This window comes from Vidua chalybeata, chromosome 3, assembly GCF_026979565.1.
Source record: "Vidua chalybeata isolate OUT-0048 chromosome 3, bVidCha1 merged haplotype, whole genome shotgun sequence".
Classification (NCBI taxonomy): domain Eukaryota; kingdom Metazoa; phylum Chordata; class Aves; order Passeriformes; family Viduidae; genus Vidua; species Vidua chalybeata.
Genome location: NC_071532.1, coordinates 104140638 through 104162185, shown reverse-complemented (window position 1 = coordinate 104162185; position 21548 = coordinate 104140638). Strand labels below are relative to the sequence as shown.

General features: G+C 43.1%; 1 protein-coding gene across 2 annotated transcripts in view; it reads left to right on the top strand.

Moving 5' to 3' along the window:
* The window catches only part of HS1BP3 (HCLS1 binding protein 3), a 51851-nt gene that overhangs the window by 3999 nt on the left and 26304 nt on the right, over positions 1-21548 (top strand). For both annotated transcript variants that reach the window (XM_053939591.1, XM_053939592.1), the window contains exons 2-4: positions 351-516; positions 10728-10935; positions 12850-13066. In XM_053939591.1, coding sequence (XP_053795566.1) covers positions 351-516; positions 10728-10935; positions 12850-13066 — 591 coding nt within the window. The remainder of the gene's footprint in view (positions 1-350; positions 517-10727; positions 10936-12849; positions 13067-21548) is intronic.

The window sequence follows — 21548 nt, the reverse complement described above, 5'->3', positions numbered from 1 at the left end:
CTTTGTTTCAAAATAAACCTGATGAGAGATCATTGGATCTTCTCACCTGCCATGCTGGGCTAAGAGCACTTTTAGCTCCTGCAAGTGAAGTCCTGTTCTGAATGGATCCACATGTCTTCACAGAAATGTGTTCCTGCAGTGCTCATGGCATGTGCTTTGGGATGGAATATAGGAAACAGGCCATGTCCCAGTTTGTCTTGTTACAGAGGGGGAAGTGTTGGGGACAGGGTCTGTGTGATGTCCTCTTCCAGTGAGAGCCTTTGTATTGATTTTCTTGGGCTTGTAACTGGGAGAGGGACAGCTAGAAGTCTTTGTGCCATTGCCTGAACTCTGTGTATTTTGTTCCCTAGGCAAATTCAGAATACGCACACAGGACTGGATTTGTCAGTGCCAGAATACCAGGAAATCCGTGGGAAGATGATGTCTGGCCATGTCGAGTATCACATTGTTGTTGTTACCCGACTGGCTGCCTTCAAATCAGCAAAGCACAAGCCTGAAGATGTGGTTCAGTTTATGGTAAATATTTAATCACACCTGTGATCACTTTCTTAATCAGCTTTGATTATTTCTGTCATGATGTAGCAGATGCTTCATCATCAATCACAGCCTCTCCAGGTCAAGGTCGTTGGTAGGACAACACAGTCTGTACCATTTTTGCAATTCCTATTCCATTATACATATTCCATTATCCACACAGTAATTGAACTTTTAATTCCAGGAGCTAAAAGTGATGATGACTGTAGTTGCCTTTAAGGCATTTTTCATTATGGATCAACAAATAGAAACCAATTAAGCTTTTTGTAAGTTCTGCTACTAATTAGTTTCTCTAATATATGTATCAGTAGTAGACTTTGTACAGAAACATGAAATAGATATATCTTATTTGAATGGGTCTATTACATAGACACACCTTTTAAAATCCTTAGTAAGAGAAGTTTACAAGGAAGCATCCATATAAAACGTTATTAGGCAGATTGTCTTTTTCACTATACCTGCAGAGTAAAGGTTTGAAAGATTAGCATATGACTTAAAACAGGTGGAATTAATCTCATCTATGGCGTGTGCACTATTGGAGTCAAGACAGCCATGATACAATTTCAGAAAGTTTTCTTACATGTTTTCTGTGCAGCTCCGACTCTGCCTCTTGGAGCTTCAGGTTGCTTTTGTTCCAGTGCTCACACAGCAGTGACCCAGCAAACCTCCCCCCCACACTCCTCGGGGGCTGCACCATTGCTGTGGCACCAGCCGCCGCTGTGGTCATGCCATTTGCCACCTCCATCTCTGCCACGCCACTTCTGTGTCCCACTGCACGCTCTGCCGTTCAGGGGGAACCCAGCACTGCTCTGGGACCCCACCAGACTGCAGCCATACTGCGGCAGGGGGCATGAGGCTCACCCACCACACCTGCAGGGAATGGCAGGCAGCAGCATGAGCAAAAGTGCAGCTGGTACTCTCCCACATTTTAATAAAAAGGCAGTATGTGTGTTAGCTCCCAAGCCATCTATTTCTAAATAAGTAAAGTGCATAGCCTCACTTTATTTCTTTTGCACCAGTATACCCAGCACCCTTCTTCTTGGGGTTGGTGGCTCATAAGTTTTCCAGACTTCTAGGCTCTCAGGTCCTTGGTCTGCCTGCTCAGTTCCCAGGCTCCTAGTCTCCCTGGCTCCACCATCTTAATGCTCTTGGGTCTGCAGTCATCTGCCCAAATCACCTCAGGATCATCATATGTTGCTGTTGAGATGGCCACAATCCACAGAGTATCATCATACAAGATCAGGAAGCTTCAACCCACACAGAGTAACACCATACCACTTCAGAAGGCTTCAAGCATCCACCCATAAGGAGTACCACCATCCCCCATCAGAAGGCTTCAAGTGTCTGTTTTTCTTGTTTTTTAGCTCAACCTTTATGCCCCTTATCATTCATACATTGCACCTGTGTGCCCTCTGTTCTCTTCCGTGGTTGGTCAGTGCACCTTGGCACTCCATGGCTCATTACTTTCAATAGTGTTCACCTGCTTTTCACAGTTGTAGCCCATTGGGGATGAGGCTCGGCTGCAGCCCCACTTCCAGTTACCACAAACTATGTATGTACAGTGCACATCCACTTAAACTGTTGTCCATGGGACTGCCTGTCAAGCTGATGGGAAAAGGTGCATTTAGGGTGTCCTGTTTGATCTTCTTTAGCTGCCTGCTGAACCACTCCCAAAATGTGCATTTCTCTGTCCATTGACCATAAGGGGACACACACTGTTGCATGCTGTGACCATCTGCTCTTTTCTGCTCTTTTTTTCTGATGTTTTGGCAATAACTGTAATGTCAGAGTGATGTGAGTATGTGGTTACCTGGTAGACCATGACCTGTAGTGTAACTGAAACTTCATAGAAGATAGTTAATAAAAGCCTATTTAAGCAATCTGTTTTGCAGATAAACATCTGGCAGTGTTGTAAAGAAATGCTTTACAACAAGTGAAATCTCCTGCATTTATTCTACACCTTGTGCTATATATAACTATGGTAAAAGCAGCAATGCTGGCATAGGAGTCTGTTCTCTCCACCCTCCCCATCCCTGACAGCTTGTTCTCACTCCTGCAGTGTTTCCTTTTGTGTGCCAGTGTCTTGTGGCTATTCCATAACGTCAGCTGAGGAACTGCTCCTGGCTAAAAATTAGTATTTTGGGGCTTGTTATTCAGTACTGATTTACACCTGTTCCTTGAGCCTGTGACTTGCACAATATCATTAAAGTTTCTTTTAGGGCAGGGAAGGGCCAGACATGGGCAGATAAGAGAAGATGTGCAGTTGCTTTTTTTCATGCAGCAAGGCCTGCTTATATTATGTAATTTATCCACGCAGCTCTGTGGAAGAAAGAATCTGGCTACACCTGAGGTGTTAAACTGGGTTGTCATCATCTAACTTCATTTTGCATAATTTAAGAATAAGTTGATAAAATCAGCTTGTCTTTAAAGAGGAGAAACAGACTTTGTACTGTGGCCTCTCTGCTTTCTGGGGTTGTCTGTTACCATGGCTCTTTCAGGGAAGATTTTCAGCACTCAGTTGCTCTTCTCAAGTGAAATGAACCTTCCTAATTTCTCCTCTGGTGCGGCCTCCTGACATTTCATTCTTCATGAAGAAGAAAACTGGTGGAGCCTGACGAGAATAACATTTATCTCATCAGTTACATTTTTTTCAGCTGACTAAATATGATATATTATATAGTTTGTTGTGTGAGAGTAATTTAAAACCGTGAGCTGGGAGGTTGAGGATGGATGCTTCCCATTGATTCATTCCAATGAGTCTTGTCTGTATGTATTACTGGAAGGAACAGAGGGATTCACCTGTCGTAACTTATCTCTCTCTAAGTTGGATATTTTAATCTGAGTCTGTCCATGCGTATATGGTCAGTGGGGAGGAGGGGAATGATGTGACTCATCCTCTGGAAATGTCTCTCTTCTTTGACCATAAGGGGAAAGCATCTACATTGTAAACAGCTGCAGTGGGGGGCTTCAACCCCAGGCTGAAACGCTTGAGGGTCAGTAGAGTTGTACACAAATCACTGTGTGCACTCTGAGGTACCCTGGGATTTTCTACCTGGCCTTCAGAAGTTGTGGGTTTCCCATAGATCTTGTGTGGTATTAACCTGATGCACACAAGCCCTTTGGATACCCCAAAGCATCTCACATAGCATGGGATGCCTTCTTCTGGGCAGAACAGTCTGCAGATGTCTGTGTTTGGTTTTCTAAACTCCCATCCCCATAGGTGCAGTGCTGTTGAAAAGGATGTAGTTGAGCATCTGTGGGGTGGGGGAACCACTTTGCATAACATAAATGTCTTGTACCATTTGAGAAACCCTAAATTACCATAGGTGTGCATGCAGGGCTGGCAGGAATGACAGAGGACATAAAGGCATTGGCGCTGCCCTGAAACAGCAAACAGCAAGGAGAATACGGTGCAGCATCCAAGGTGCCACTGGCTGCCTATGTTCAGGCAAGTTGAACATAGTCAACATTTCACCAACATTTCAGTCACATTTCACCAAAATGTCATTTTTCCAATATCTGTCTTGGGAGATGACACCTCATGCATGTAGGCAGATGGCTTAACCTGGAGGGAAATGCCAATCCTGTGGCTGCCCCAGAGTGTCTGTGCAGTGCCCTGTTCTGCTGGATAATGGAGCAGCACGAACAAGAGCTGTGACCCTTCCCCAGAGTTTGCAGTGAAGTGTAAGAGAGCCAGGTACCTGAGGAACAGCAGAGAAGAACAAGGCTGCAATGGGCAGCAGATCTAACACATCAAATTTGTATCAGAGCACAGTGAGATGAGGAAGGAGGATCTGAAGGAGGAAGAAGAAACTACTGTGTGCCTCTTCTGGAGCAGAATGGGCAAAATGGGAGAGGGGACATATTTTTTTTTCTTTTTTTGAAACTGTCAAATTGGAGGAAGGAGCCAGTGTCACAGTGCTGAGGTGACACGTAGGTTAGAGAAGGCAGGCAGGCATGGTAGGATTTTCCTTGTCTCTGGATACTGATTTTCAGATTGTCTCTGTTTTGGCCAGCTGGGGAGCCAGGTCCGTGTTTTGTGGCTCCTCCTTGCCCTGTCGCTGTCCCTGAGGCCTCAGAGGAGCGGCCGCTCCCGCCCTGCCCTTGGGGCCTGCACCTCCAGCAAGAGCCAGGCAGCAGGGACCAGCGGCTCCTCTTTTCCCTGGGAAAGGATGGTGAGCAAGGCAGAAGCATCCTCTAAGCTAGCTGTGGTCTCCAAGATCGAATCATAGGATCATTTGGGTGGGAAACAGCCTTTAAGATCATTGACCCAGCTTTTGACGGATCACCACCTTGTCAACTACGCTAGAGTACCAAGTGCCATGTGCAGACGTTTCTCGAACACCTCCAGGAATGGTAACTCCAGTGCTTCCATGGGTAGTCCATTCCAATGTTTAACAACCATTTCCGTGAAGAAATTATTTCTGATATCCAACCTGAACCTTCCCTGGTGCAGCTTGAGGGTCTGTCCTCTCATCCTGTCAAGATCGAGAGATGTGTTAAGGCCCTATGACAAAAACCAGATGAACATCAAAAAGAGACTTCAGATCTGACCTGTGAAGCCTTTACTGTGGGTCGAAACAATCCAGAGTGCCCCATTCCCCAGCTTAACAGGACTATGCAAAATCAGCATCACGGCATCTCTAATTAAAATGTTTGTGAAGCATTAACAGAAGAAATTCACTTCCGTGATGGCATTCTAAATTAGTAGAAAGTGGAGGGATTTTTTAATTATAAAAAAATGCTAATTGTAAAATAGGGCAAATGGGTTGTAGAACTGCACAACCTTAAGGTTATATTTGGTAATTAAAGGAAAAGTCAGTTGCATTTCTTTTAAAGGTCAGAATTCTCTAGTAGTATCGAAAGAGGGAAATTGGTTTTCTCTTTGGTACTGCTGCCAAGGTGATATTTAATTATTGCCTGTAGATTTGCCATTTTCTGTGATAAAAAGAAAAGGCTTTGCTTTTCTTAAAGGCATTTCTTCCAGCCACACCTTAGCTTTTTTAGCAATTAACTTCTCCCTTCCCAGTCTTATTAAAAATCCACCCAGCCTTTAGTGCCTTCTCTTTGTATCTGCATCTAGTTTGATTCTTCTTTACAAGTTATCTGTTAGTGAAGTTTTTTCTTTTTCAAAGCTGAACAAATAACTACTGGTGTTTGACAGGCATAGCACAATTTAGGGAGGCATTTACTATAGAACTGTCTTCCTCTTAAAATGAGGGAGTGTATGAGTACGTGGGTGTGTATTCATTGATGTTTTCATCATCGCCTTTTTGCATACATTGGCCTTCTTTTTTTTTTTGGGCCTCAAAATATGTGCATTGGAGTTGCTTTTTCCTGACCATACAGGCATGTTGTGAGGATAAATTCCTTCACCTTATGGCTTCTGTGACGTGAGGGAGGGACAAAAAAAATTCACGCTCAGTGTAGCAATAGGTTCAGGAGCCACTAAGGATTCATGCTGATTAAAAAGAAATATTAGAGTTCTTGCTCCTCTGCTAGGCAAAACAGATGATGAGAACAGCATGTGGTCATGTAATTAAAATCTACCATAATGCATACCCACGGGGTCACCAAGCAACATTAATTCTGGTGTGGCTTGAATTGAGAGTTTCCAAGTGAAAGCTTGGGCTGTGCTTCCTGGGAGAAAGGATGTTTTTGATTCCTGTACCCAAAGCTAGTGGTTGTTTTAAAGGACAGAGATGCTGGATCTCCCTTTTCTGACAGTGTTAAGAAGTGGGCTTTATAGAAAGAAAGTCACTGTAGCCCCAGTTTTCAAGAAATACTGTAAAATCAAGCGTGCTCTTTGTTGGTGTGCTCTGGCTGGCAAAGGGCTTGGGTTAGCTCTAAGATCTCCATTTTGTTGAATCCTTGCAGTAGATACAAAGCATATGAAGACAAGTTTGAGGTCACAAATGGGGCAGTAAAAGGAGCTTTGAAGGGAAAGGAGGCATTAAATAGCATTAATACTGAGTGGGATCAAATACTGCACACAACTGCGAGTCCCAGGCTCGTATCCTGCAGCCATTCCGGTGTGTACTTTCCTGCGTGAGGCCCTTGGGAAGAGGGGGGCAAGGCACATGCATGAGATTTGAGGGATTAGTAGCAAACTTCAGACTTTCACTTTGAACTTCATGGTGGTTTTCTTAACCTTCTAGCTATACTTGATCACATTCAACTTATTTATTTGTTCTCAGTGAAAAAAAAAAAAAAAAAACATTCAGCCTATCCCTGTCTGTCTTTTAAGTTCTGTGTTGGATGTTAATTGTTACAGGCAAATAAGGTCTTGACCTGGCAAATGTGCACATGCTTTGCTGTATTTGCATGATTAACTCTTTTGAAGTGAAGCAGATTGAGCCTTTGATATTGTGACTTGACAGAACTCCTTGAAGTGTGTGCACTCAGGCTGACTTACAGGTGGTGGAGGTTTAGCTCCACAGTGTTCACAGAGTTCAGTTAGAGACATAGAGGGGGAGAGAATAACTGCAGGATCAAGACCTAGAGGAATTACAGGCAGCAGAAGAAAAATATTTGAATATTAATCAAATCAAACTTTGTTTCTTAATAGGATTGATAAAATAGGGTTTAGAGCAGTGCTTATTTTCTATCCTGACATTTTGGGCCATAGGATTTTCATCAAGGATCCATTTTCAAAGGGCTGTAAGTGATAACCAGGAAAGGCAAGATTTAATTTTGTTACATGCTGATACACCTTTCTCCTGGAAAATTGACAGAGGTTGTCAAATTGAAAGGGTCCAGAATTGTTGCAGCAGAGCAGTGCTTTCTGACTAGAAAGGTGTGAGAATGCTCTGCATCATGTCTGGGATTTGCTTGAAAAAATACACTCTGTGGAACCTGTCTGGCACTTGTGTAAGGCCTCTGTGCTGCTGCATCCAGCTCTGGGGTGCAAAGTACAGGAAGGACATGGACCTGTTGGAGCAGATCCAGAGGAAGGGTACAAAAGTCAAAAAGTGTACAAAAGGGACAGCTCTCCTGTGAGGACACTGAGAGAGCCTGTTCAGCCTGGAGAAGGCTCCAGGGTGACACTAGACCCCTTCCAGTACCTGAAAGGGCTGTAAGAAAGCAGGAGAGAGACTGGTTACAAGGGGGAATGGCCTTAAGCTGAAGAAGGGAAGGTTTAGATGAGACCTAAGGAAAAAATTCTTGACTGTGAGGGTGCTGAGTCACTGGCATAGGTTACCGAGAGAAGCTGTGACTGCCCCATCCCTGGAACTATTCAGGGCCAGGTTGGATGGGGCTCTGAGCAGCCTGGTCCAGGGGAAGGTGTCCCTCCCATATTGAACAGGATGTTCTTTAGGGTCCCTTCTAACCCAAACCATTTGGCGAATCTCAGTGCACCACTCGGGGCCGCTGGGCTCAGTGGCCCTACCACTGCATTTCCAGCACCAAACCCAAGGTAAATCTGGCAGCAGAGCTGAGCGAGGGTGTCGAGGAGCCCGTGGCTGCCGGGGCTGGAAGCACAGGGACAGGGGGCGAGGAGCCCCAGCTGGCACTTCGGTAAGCAGGAATGGTTTTGGCTGGAGGGCTGGCAGCTCGCTCTTCCAGCAGGCTGTTCCAGCAGAGGGCATCCCGGCACTGAGGATATCTATGGCCTGCACGGTGTGCTGCGGGCTCTGCGAGCACATTAGCATGCTTTGGAGCCAGTGCTGTCACACTTGGTATTCCGTGTCGCGTGTGCGTTCCCGGCGTTGTTGTTCAAAGCCCACGCGCATCCACAAAGGCGCAATTAGCGATGGGATGTGAGGGTGTGCATTTGCTTTAGGTTCAGTGGTGTAATTAGACATAAATTGAGATTTATGAATAATTTACAGACTTTGATAGAGGAGGAATGAAAATTAAGTGGGGAAAGAAATAAGTTTGTGTATCTCAGTTCCATGTTAGAGTATTTTTAAAAAACTGTTTTGGCATAATCTTGATTGGCTTCTGCCTTGTAATGCTTTCAGAAATTAATTCGGTAGTTATTATTGAAATTAGATGTTAAATGTTTTTCGCAAATCAGACCTAATTCTTTTTTCCTGGGTGGAAGGTAATGATGTTTATTCTTTCGAAAGAGCACCGGTGAATTCCTTACTGCCCTTATATTTGTGCTTTTGGGAGGGGCTTTTGTATTTTTGGGAGGGGCTCAGGCATCATACCCTGCTCAAGTGCTACTGGGACCTAGCAAACTAAAAATGTACAGCAGTTCAGAAGCTCTGGAATTGCTTTCCCCTCTCTTTTTGGGGTATCTTTCAAAGAGAAGATTATGATGTTCTGCAACATCTCTATTGCCCTCACTTCAGTGCCTGGTTGCTGAATGGCATTTCAGATCCAGCATGTGGAGCACAGTGTTACTTACATTTAACCTTTGTTGCTTTCACAAGACAAGTCTAAAATTCTTGTTTTCCTTTCCTCTGTTGACTCAGGTTGGGTGTTGTGTTTCAGATCTTTGTTACAAAGCTGCTTGCCTTTTGTGACTGGGCACTGAACCTACAGTGAACATTGTACAGCTGAAAGGCAAATGCTTTTCTAAATCATCTGGCTAGGTTGATAATTACCGTGAAAGGCAGGGAAGCGTGAAAGCTGAGGTGGTTATTGCTCTTTGTGCCCACATCTGAATCAGTGAACTGGCTGAGGTGTGCCTGTTATTGCCAGGGCCTGTTCCCTGGCCTGGTGGGCAGCTCACACAGTCTGGCTGAATGCACAGGATTAAACTTCCTTACCATCTGCAGTGTGCCTCAGTACCCAAACTGGCTGCTGAGGGGTCTCTCCATTGGGCCAGATCTTGGGCTGAAGAGTTATCTGGGGGCATGATAGCTGCCCAGAGTGTAGGAACTGTGCCAGACATTGTCAGGTTCCAGTAGACACTGTAAATGAGGTTTCTAGTAGGTGCTCTCAGGTTCCAGTGTCTGGGAATATGCCTGATGCTGTTTAGTTTGCTTGTATAAATGCAGTGTTGGGATTCTGCATTATCTGTAACTCATGTCCTTTCTGTGCTTTTTGTTAGGCTGACTGTCTTTATCACTGTGTTGATGAGAGATCTCTGCATTACTCCATTCCAAGATGTGGTGCTTGAGTCTCTCCATTTTTTATATCTATCTCAGTATGTGCAATACCGCACATATTGCAATGTTAATTAGGATTCACTCCTCTAGAGTTCAGCAACACATGTAACAGGAGGATGAGAGCTGGACCCTAAAAGAGTATCTGTGCCCTATGCACTCCACTAGCACTGTTTTTTGGGTAGATTTTTAATCTCTGTATTAATTAAAACAGTTTGGTAGATTATGGATCCATGGAGGGCCTTGACAAATACATTATCTGTGTAACACCACAGAGCAGGGAAGTAACCCTCATTGCATTTGTAGTGTCACTTAGAGATACTGTTTTGTTTGTGTGTGGGTTTTGTGTATTGGTTTAAGGTACTGAATTCAATACTTAATCTGGCATAAAAGCCACACCTTTTCTAACCAACATTCCCATAGCTATTGCTTTCCTTGTAATATCTTGAGCCTTATTTCTCTTCAGGCTTCCTGTCTTTGTCCACAGAAGAAATGACTCCATTCACTGTTGGCATCTTCTCCCTGTATGAAAACCTTTTAGGCCATGGCCAAGTTGTTGATTTTTATTTTCTCATGGATGAACTGAATAGTCAGGGGTCAGCTGAGGTCTTTGCCCTTAGGTTACTGTGTCATGTGCTCTTCAGGGCAGAAAACGTGACTGTTTTTTAGGCCTAAGCAGCCAAAGGCACTGAAGCCACCAGAAGCAAGGAATGGGACAGTAGTGCAAAGACATGGGCAGCTTTCTCCACCATACCAGGCAGGGTTTTTCTTCCCTCCTGTCTCTCAGGACTGGGCATCACCTTTAGTGGACAAGGATTCCTGCTGTCAGAAAAGTATCTGGAGCAGTGACCTTCCCAGTATTTCATTAGCTGATGAGTCAGACAAATGGATTCTGGCAATGAACTTTAATTCCATCAAGCAGTGGATTTTTAATAACAGAATTAGAAGACTAGCAACAATGCTTGAGGATTCACTGGGTACATAACAGTCTTTTGCTAGGCCATGTGTAAAGCTCCTTGCTAATACATGGTTTTCCACTTCCACAGTTAATGTTTCACAGCACTTAAACTGCTGCTTTGCTGCTCCTGCCTCACCTGTAAGGAAATAAACCCAGGCAACACATTTTCATTGCAGGTTTCCAAGAAGTACAGCGAGATTGAGGAGCTCTACCAGAGACTGACAGCACGGTACCCACAGGTTTCTCTTCCACTCCTGCCTAGAAAAGTTCTCTTCGTGGGGGAATCTGACATCTCTGAACGAAGAGCCATGTTCAATGATATAATGAAATTCATCTCCAAAGATGAGGATCTAGCAACAAGTCCTGAGTTACTGGAATTTTTAGGTAACTAAAAGATGATGTGAGTGTCTCCTCTCCCATGAATGTGCTTCATTGGAAGTATTAAGTTCTTGACTCAGGCAGCCAAAAACTAGAGAGTGCCAGAATAAAGACTGTCACTGAAAATATCCTCATGTGCATTTACAGTGCTGCACAGTCATGTTTGCTAGCATATTTCCTCCTCTCAGTGGACACCTGCCTCATTCAGAGATGTTGACAGGTACCTTCAAAGTAAGCATTGTGCTAGCCTGTCTCTGATTTCCTGGAGTGCTTCAGAACATAAAAGTTTAGAAGGCTAAATAGTCATGTTTTTAGTGGGGAGATGGACCCTAAAAGGACAGTGCAGGGTCTCCCTTAGTGAGCAACTCTTCCATGTTTTGTCTGGTTTTCCTGCAAATTATTGACTCTGAGAAAGATTTAAATGGAAGACAGATTCTTTATTTGTTGAACACATTTTCTGGCTTGCTTTTTTTTTTCTTTTTAGTTTATTTTAAATTTTTTTTCTTAGTTTTCCTTAGCCTTATGTCCAGCTCTTGTTGTTTTGTCTAGTGATTCATATAGTTCCTTTCTTACGTCCCTTGGGCATAGCAGGGAGTTACAGAATGAGTGGAATGTATGAGTTCTCTGCTGTTAATTCAGCTGAGAGCTGCTGAGCAGGGAATACTCCAGCCTGGTGCTGTGTAGGATTCTTAGAGGAGGGTTACTTTTAAGTAAGTGAAGTTGCAAGAAGCTAGCAAATGTAAACAGCCCATAGTGTCAGGTGTGGCCAGATTAGTTCTGTGAAACTGGGAGCTTCCTAAAGTCAAAGGGGCAAAGCTGCTTAATGCATGGCATGATCCAAGTAGTAAGGTTTTTGTTTGGCCTTTTTCTCCCTGGGCAGTATTCTCTTGAAAGCAGACCCCTTGCACAGAGAATTCAGAATTGGTGTTGATTGATCTTTGCATGCTGATTAACCTAACCATGGTGCACATCTGCAGCTAAACTAGGCTGGACTTCATTTTGTGGGCAGATTGGGTGCAAGTAATGGGAAATCAGAATTTGCCTTAGAATAATGTAAGTCTTACCTTGATTTAGCAGATGCAGACATGAAAAGATGGGTGAGAAGAGTCTCCCATGCCATGTTACTTCAACAGTCAAAATGGTGTAACCATGAATTTTAACCATCACAGTTTTCAGTAGCCTTTTTTTTTAGCTGGTGTCATTATTTTAAATTGCTTCCCTGGACATCCAGAAACTTGACAGCAAGGATTTTCTCCTCATTCTGCTCGCCTTTGCATGTAACAAGTATGGTGAGAAGACTTAGTTTTATTTTTCAGTTGGCTGAATTTGCTGAGCTGGATGCATCTTGCATACTGAAGGGTGTTAGAACTTCAGGCTTAATTTTTAGTGTAAACTGAAGACCTGCTGTAGAAACATGCTGTCCAATGCTCTAATTTTAGCCCAAGTTAATTAAACTGTATCAAAAAGGATTTTATCTCTACTAGCTATGTGGAAGTTAGCTACCTACATCAATGCAGAGTATTTACAGTGTCTCTGTAGCCAGTAGAAGAGAAACAGGCACTTCAAAGAGAAACTTCTCATATGACTTCATTTGGATGGGATAAATCACCATGTGGAAATTCTATTGTTTCTGTTGACTGTAGAAGGAACATAAATAAGCAGATTTGACATGTGTTGCTGTGTCTAAGTTAATTTCCTCTATCTTTGTCTACTTAACTACTTTGAATCAGTAAACAGATCAGACACATAATGACACATAGTGAATAAAGAGAGCAGTGGGAGTGTTTTGAAAGAGTTTCACAAAAGTTGATCATGTCCTTCGTTCCTCAAACAAAACTCTCAGGAACAAGTGCAGGGTATAAAAACCCTGTAGTTGTTATCTCATATACTCAGTTTTGCCTCCATTACTGTGTTTTGCAGGAACAAAATCTTCCAGTGCTGTTGACTTCAAGGGAAAAAACATGCCTGATGACAGGGAGAAAGAAGAAGAAAATGAGGCATTGGATTTTTTCAAAGAGGAGAAGACACCTGACTTCATCTCACAGCTTTTAGCAGTGGAAAATGTCAAAAAGGGGGAGAAAAAAGAAGAGGGAGATGAGGAAGAAGAGGACATTTTAGACCCTCTTGGTATAATCAGGTATGGCTAAAATCCTGTAAGTTAGGTATTTAGACTTCAGCCTTTCTGAATAAGGCTGTTGTATGTCACTGTCCCCACATCACTGAATTTCACAGGGGAGGACAGACCTCTGCAGTTCATGAATGAGGTGCTTTGACAGAGGGGAGAGACTTTGAGTTCCTTTTCAGAGCATTCCTCAGGACACTGAAGTGTCCTGAGGACAGGGACATCATGAATGCCTTGGTAACAGTCCCAGCTACAGAAGATACTTTGCTGGGCATTGCAGGGTTCCACCACAAAGCATCAGCCCTACAGAATCTAGTGGATGTGCCTTCTGGAGTACACAGGACACTCTGATTACAGTGTCTGGAACTGCTTTTGAGCTCATTCGTGGCTTTTCTTTCCTTTTTCCCTTGTCTGAAGGTGTCACATGCTAAATGCCACTAAGGGACAAGTAGTAACAGCTTGAGAAACAGTAATTGGGGCAAAGCTTCCTGATACTAGTATCTGGGTGTGTTTACCTGTCCAGTCATTTTCAGTCAGTTACTTTCTTCACTTCAAGATCGAATTTCTCACTGAATTCCAAACTCACTGATTTCTAACTACTAAAGTCTGTAAGCAAATTAAGTTTTTCTGTGCTGGGATCATAAGTATCAACTACATTTTAGGGTGTCTCAGGCTTTAGATGTCCAAGTGAAGAAGGTGTAGCTGTTCATGATCTTCAGTAAGCACTGACTGACCCGACTGGATGGTTTCAGCCACCCAGAGTCACCAGCCACTACTGAATGTTGTCTTGGATCTAGACTGTGCTTTCAAAATGCTTCTGCATAGCAATATGCAGTAACTGAGAGTAACAAGCTAGACCCCTCCCCAGTGGCATTAAATCATTTATGGGGGATCATTCACTCTAGGTCTAAGCTGGAGTCTCCTACATGAAGTTTGGTCAAATAAGATGAATAATACTGGAAGCACTATTTAGACTTTCCTCCTGCTATTATAATCATATGTAATCATGGATGCCCAGATATTGTCCTTTTTACTTGAAGTATTTAATCCTTTAAATCAGAAAAGATTCACCAGAAAAAGATCACCAGAAAACATTAACTATTACTCTTTTGACAAAATGTGCTGAATTACTCAGCATCAAAATTATTCTTTTGTTTAAGGAGAGTTTAAAAATTTAAATAACTATTTACAACCAGAAGTTAGATAAAGTAATATTTCCCACAAAATGGTCTTTAGTTTGTATTTTTACAAAAGCAGCTGTCCTTTTTTGGATAGGAATATGATCTATTGGGTTAGCAAATGCAATGTTATATTTTCCAACTTACAACAAATAGAAACTGTAAAGAACTTGTTATGCCAAAACAAGCAAGAAGTTTGCTTTTCTCCTCTGCACAGCTTGACATAGCATTTGAAAATCTTGATTATTTTGGTCTTCTAATGCACTGAAGGATGACAAGATCTGGTATTTAATCCTCATTTAGTTTATTGCTTCAATTCCTTCCAAGTACAGAATTCTTACTGAATCAAAATAACTTCATTTATATAAGAAGTATGGTCTTCACTGGGACAGAGCTGCAGCTCTGCAGCAGCAGTTATGCAGTCAGATGTTTTTCACTCTAAAGCAGTGGCTAGCTATCTATAAAAGTCTCCATATCTATTTATTATTGTTTCTGTGACTCTCACATGTACAGTGTTGGTGCAGAAACATGGAAGTGGAAACAAGAATTCTGAGGTGGTTTTTTCATTGTCTCTGTTCTCCTGTAACTCATCCCACTTCCATGGAAGTTATTTTCAGCTCACATCAATGGAGATCAGATTGTACATCAGCACTGTATCCCAGCTCTGAGCCATCTAGTAAGAGGTGTCTAGGTGAGAAGCCAAAGGCAGGAGTTTAGTGGTCAGTGGATAGGCAGTTCTCAGGGGACGTTTTAGGGTGTTTTCTATGCCTGTTAAAATGTTTGGTACTTGCATGCTTTGAAGAGGGAGCTGAAGTCCCACAGCTTTAGTGCTTCACATGTGCTTGAAGTTACTTTGGCATGGGAATGAATAAATGGGAGGTGAAACAGATAGATAAATGTGTTTAGTAGTAAATTGTCCCCTAGTGCCTAGTAAATTCAGGTTAAAAAGGGAAAAAAAAAAAAAATCCATGGTCCTTTCCTCTCTGAAAAACCTTTGGAAAGCTGTAGAGTCAGCACTGAAACAAACCAGTCCATTTTGTGTAGTTGTGTCCAGAGTGTTTTGAGAAGCAGAGCTCCAACCTAAATTGAATCATGTGTTTGGCATAATCTTACAGGTTTTTTGCTTTCTGGATGAGGATGAAACTGCTCCAGTAGCACAGGCCTCCATATGCTGTCAGCATGCTTCATTTGGTAACAACTTCCCCTCCTGGGCCAGAAGGCTGTGAATTGGATTTGGCCCAGCACTGCTGCTGTGCTGCTGAACCACCCAATATCCAGTTAAATATTGGGCCTTAGGGGTAAAATGCTAAGCAAGGGCCTTTTTTTTTCTGTTTTTGTGTTGCTGGTGTTCATCCAGGCAGAAGCTCATAATGGCCTGGTTCCTTTTGCCTGGAAGAGACACGCCAGTGGTGCTGATTCTCTGCCTCGCTTTCAGGGCTGTGTCTGAGTTGCTCTTTGATGTCAGGTGGGCAAACTCACTTGCCAGTTCAGCTCTTCATCTTTTGTGGGTATTAATGATGATCTACAAACTTTGTGTTTCTCTGTTGTATGGTTCTTATGCCTCAACGCTTTCTGTCTGTATTAGCAGGGTGATTCTGGGATTCTTAACAACAGAAGGTCTTGGGGTTTTGCTGTCCAAACCAGGAACATGTCAAAAACAATACATATTTCTGATGAAGTTTTCATCTTTTAACATGCCTCCTCCTTTATATTTTTTTACCACAGAAGCCTGGTTCTTCCTAGAATAGAAGGTGCTCAATATTAACTTGTATTTGTGGGATGCAGTGTTGAAGTTCACTAAAATATGTTTTCTTCTCTTCACCCTCTGCCTTTCTTGATAGTTTGGAGTATTGGTATTCTAGTGTACTGCCACCAATTGCTCTGCAAGTTTTCCTGGACATTTGTAGAAATCTTTTCAGCTTTGGACAGAATATTCAGGTCCTGGTAGGAAAAATCACTCCTAATACAGAGTAAGACTATCCTTTGATATCAGCTGTGCATAAGGGAATGAATAATAGTGTGCTCACTTTTGTAGCAGTGGCACACTTTTAGCTCTATTTCACTTTTCTTAGCACTTTAAGTGTACAGTGACTTGTCACTGTAAGGCTCTCACAGCATTTTTTTAAAGGTGCATCTCTTGGGTTTGGTTTTTTTTTTCCTTTTTTTTTTTTTTGCTCTTAAGCCACAATCATTATAATAGTCCTTTGTTAAAATGTTTTAGTTCCTTATAAGTCGAAAATCAGATACATAATTAACTGCCCATTGTAGGGACAGTATTAGGTATATTGACTTAGCTTTGTCACCACTCTTTATCACTCTTCTTTAAATCCATAGAGCTCACCATTTGCAGATACATATTTTTAAATCCTTAGTAGGCTACCATGGCGCTTTGGTATAGAGTTTTTAAAGGTGCAGCATCTTTTAACAATGTTTTAAGGGATTTTCCTTATACATTGCAAAATAATATCATGTGGCTAGTCTCAGTTTCAGGGAGTTCTCCAACTGGCATGCCTTTAGGAATGAAATATGCAATGAATCTGAAATAAGCAATTAATCTGAAAGAGTCTAATCCTCTGAAGGACAAGGCGTGGAAGAGAAGCACAAGTTGGACGAGCTATTCACCTGAACTTGATGGTACTGTTGAAAATTCCGCAATGGAAAAGGGTGTGATTTGCCAGTGGCTTAGGGGAGGTTGGCATGGAGCGAGGGGAGCTGTGTGCAGCAGGGATCCAGAGCAGCAGCAGTGCTCAGCCGTGCCAGGGCCCCTTGGCCAGGGCTGACTTGGCAGTGTCTGGCCGTGCCTATACCATGACATTCTCCTGTCCTCTCAGTGAAGTTGGCTGTGTCCAGAATCCCCACTGCAAGTGCCTGCTGGCCTGTGCTGCCTCCTGGGCTGTGATTGGGATGGTTTGGGAGAGGGCAGGTTGTCCCATGCCAGGAGGGTACCAGGGGCTGTTCTAACAGCTTGAATTGTTGACCGAGCTCCTGTGCTCAGGCCCAGGCTGCGAAGGAATTACTCAAAAAAACAGTATGGCCCCATGTTCCACTACCCATAGAGCTTTCTGCCTGTTGCCATCTTTGCTCCACTCTGCTCTCAAGCTACCCTAGGGCTTGGCTTTCTGTAGACAAGTCAGGCATCCAGTTTGGATGCTTAATCCAAGCAAGATCAAGTTCACATTTCCAGGTGTTCTTCTTAAAGCAAGTTAAAAACACATCACAGTAACTGAATTGGGTTTTGTCTTCTTCCTCTGTGGGTGAAATACAGACTTTTACTGTTTATATTTTGAAGCCAAGAGCTTTAGCATCCCTCTCCTCCCACTTTGTAGTCACAACAACTGAATTTAATACTTGTATTCAGTTCATTCCAAAAAACCTCAGACAGCAGCTGATTAAAATGACTGTGAACCAACTCCTCTGAACAAAGCAGCAGGAATTCTGCAAAAGGAGTGTGGCTGCCCCGTGGGTTAAAACATGCAGCAGCCCTTTCAGTGCATGCATTTCTTCAGCTGCAGTTACCTTCTGAGGTAATATTTGTTCACCACTTTGGGAGAACCCGCCTTTTCCTGAGCTTTTGTTCCTGTCTTCATCCTCTCCTCTACACAGGGTTCCTCCCTTCCGTCCTTTTTCCTTTGCCTCCCTAAATCTTTCAGTGACAGTATATATTTCCCCAGGCATAGGTTTTTCCTGGCAAACTGCACAGAGGTGAGTATTCCCTAGGCAAGATTCTTCTATCTCATCATAGGTCTTGGAGAGTTTCTGTCTTGACTCTGTGCCTTTACTATTGTTTCAGAGGATTTCCTTATGACTTCTCCTCATCCAAATTTGTGCCTCTCCTGAAGAATACAGACGCGTGGGTAGGTGGAAGCTTTGCATCTGTTGCGTTTGAACACAGATACAGCTAATTCCTGACAATAGTTAGGAAGGGATGGGGCTGGTGAGGGCTGACATTGTGGGCAGCTTCTGCCAGGGGTTTTTTAAATCTTTGTAGCTGGTTGTTGCTGGGGTCAAGCTCAAGCACCTCCAGTGCTAGAGGTTTGCTGTTGCTGGGTTTAGTTGGTAAGGAGAATATTAAGGCACTTGGTGCTTTTCCTGGCTGCAGATGAAGTAGGTGATGGCGTGGAGCAGCAGACTGGCAGGGAATGAGCAGCCAGGAGCCAGCCCTGGCCTTGCCAGAGCCTGCAGAGCCAGGCAGGCTGCAGGAGGAGGTAGGTTGGCACACAAGACAGCAGTTGTTTCTGGGTTGCATCCTACACCTTTGTGTTTCCCAGCCCCTTCATGGCATTCAGGCTACAGCTTGACTCCTGAGTTGTTGATCCCAGTGCTCCCTTTCCTTTCCTCTTCCCTGTTGTGGCACAAGAGCCTAGAATGGCCTCAGCCTTTTGTCTTTGGGGAAGAAATGAGTGGCAACATTTGATCTTGCTTCCTCTGCCAGAAACCTTGGGCAGCTGAGAGTGGCTGATGAAGAGGCAGAAATCAGCTTAAGGGGAATCCTGCATTTAGCATCTTTCCAAGTGGTTTTATCGATGGAGTGCCCAGAGCTGTAATAGGTGAGGGTAGCTCGTGGATTTTCCCCTGCAAGGAAGAAAATTTCTGCAGGCTGGAGTAGTGTTGTAGCACAGCTGCTGTCTGCTGGGCAGATGGTCTGGAGCAAACCTGTCAAAATGTGTGTTCAGCTGCTGTGCCTTCTGGTCCTCGGCTGGCAGGGTTGTATTTCTGCCACTCCTCAGGCATCCTGCTCCTCTGCCACTCACAAATTCACAGCTGCCTTTTGGTCCAGCCAGGTACGTGTTTGCCTTCCTCTCTGAATCCAGTAGGATTTATACACAGCATAAAAACAGCTTGTCTGTTGGTCCTGGTCAGCTAAAAGAGAGTGAAAGTGTCAAAACATCAAAGACGACTGAAGATACAGGTTATTTTTTCTTTAACAAAATTCAGATAGTCAAAACAATGAATGGGAAAATAGAGCTTTGTTTTCCTAGCAGTGTGTGTGTCTGTGCTCAGAGCTGTGAGGCCTTCAGAGATTTAAACAGGCAAATCTCTATTTTCTGTCCGTTGTTGAGTCACAAGCTTAGGTTGCAAGGCATGTTTGACCATCACTTTGCCAAGTGACACAAGTATTTGTCACAATTCCAGTCCAGCTGCTGTCAGATTGGCAACTCACAATATCCCAGTAAACAACCCTGTTGGTCTTGACAGATGAAATTTTTCTCAAAACCAAAGATAATAGTCTCGTATAGTGTTTTTCTCCATCAAAGAGAGAAGAAGAGAAGGGAGCAAAAAATCTGTATTATCTACCCAGTTAGAGGATAAGCCTGCCTCACTTTTCATAAATTGTCTGGTCTCAACCTTTTTTTAGGGGCAACCTTGTAGCCTCTCCTTGGGATTTTTGTTTTAACTGAGTGTCTAGGGAGTAAAGCAGGTTGGCAGGGATGCTCTCCTTGCAGGAATTCAGTCCCTCCAGTTTGTCTCCTGAACAATTTTCTTTTTATAGGTGCTTTGTGAGTGGTGTTTCCTATGCAGATGGCTTTCCTTTCTTTTCTGCCACCAATCCCATCTCCTGAGAGCACCTTCCAATCTGTGTCCTTACTGAAAATCTTGCTGTGCCCCCACAAATGGGAGGTTGAGGGTGATTGAAAGAAAAAAAATTGAAAATTGTTACACTATGACTAAAAACAAAACAATGGAAAATGAAACCATGTTTAGCTGCTGGATCTCACAGAATCATCCATATTCATTCTGTGTTATGTCTTCTGAGTGGCAGAAACCTGTTCTCTTGAGATAACTCTACCAAGGCTTGTGTGGCTCCAAGTGGTAGAACTGAGACCCTTTCCTAGCTGTACTTCCCAGCCAGGGAAATTGAGTTGGATGTGTGAAGGACTTGGCCCTCCTCTCACAGCTTTTCTTTGGGAGGGCAGACTGAATGGAATTATGCTCAGGAAAAATGAGATTTTTGTGTACTCCTGGACTTGTAGTTGACATATATTCTATCCATAAGCTCTCCTTCAGGAGAGTGTGTTGCACAGGTGGTTGCTGCTATGTCTGCACCTGGCAATCAGAAAGAACTGTACCTTGGGATCAGAGCTAGGGCACTCACACTGTCAGAGAGGTTTGGAGTGGGTACAGAAGTCACAGCTCTAAAGTTGGCTGCTATGTATTTTCTTTTCTTTTGGAAATAGTCATTTCCCTGACCTAAGGAAAACTTGTGAGAGTCCTCTCTGTGCCAGCATTGTCCTTATCTGCATTCATATTTCCCTGTCTAGTGTTGGATTTTGGTCCCATGAGATTATGCAGTCATTATTTCCCCAGGTTTTTTAAGCAATTGCCTGGCTTAAAGTTCAGTGGTGAGTTTCTGTCATGTCTGGCTTGAGTGATTCCAGTACATCCACAGCTGGAACATGAGGATCCTCTGGGAAAGAATTAAAGTAATTATTTTAATGTGCTTCATTTTCTTTCTGATTAGAACACTGAATATACTTTAATGGGTTTTATAAATAGTTAATTTGTGTTTATGCCATCATCCTAAGCCCAAAGGGCTGAAAATAGCTCTCTAGTCTGTGTAGTGTTACAGCTGTGTGTACCATCCAGTGATGTTTCCAAGCAGAACACAAATGTAACTTCACCTGGGGTAAAATGCAGCAAGGACTTAACTGCTTCATGCAACACTGCATTGCAGTACCATAAATGAAGAGCACTTAATTCAACTGGAAATGCAGAGAGAATTGCACCTATGTAAATACAAGTACCCAGCTTGGAATTTGACCAGATTGCCAAAGTATATTGTCTCCTTTTAATAAAGATTTCATGGATTTTTAACAGAACTGATTCATTGTTTACAATGTACTAAAGGAATAAAACTTAACATGCACTTTTCTGTATACAGAGGAACTGTAGAGCCAAGTAATATCAGGGAACGGGAATGAAATCCCATTGCCTCCCCCTTCTGTTTGGCAGGATGTGCAGACAACTGTAGCAGAGCTAGGCAGCACTGAAGGTGTGCAGGAGCTGCTGTGAGCTGCTCTGCAGGCGTATCCAGCAAGTCCTTACTTAACTGAGAAAGAGAGGAGCAGGAGGCAGGAGATCCTTTATAGAGACTACAGCATAAATTTATGACTACACAATCAAAAATGTCTTTTTTTTTTTTTTTACGTCTCCTTTGGAAGAGGATTGAACATGATGTAATTGGGCAGATTTAAACATGTTTTGTTTCATGGACTTTACAATAATAGGATGACTCAAGTCCTTAATTAGAATAAAAAAGCATTACCTCATTAATGAGCCTGTTCCTTTCACCAAGGCAGGGGAAATCTTTAATCGACAGA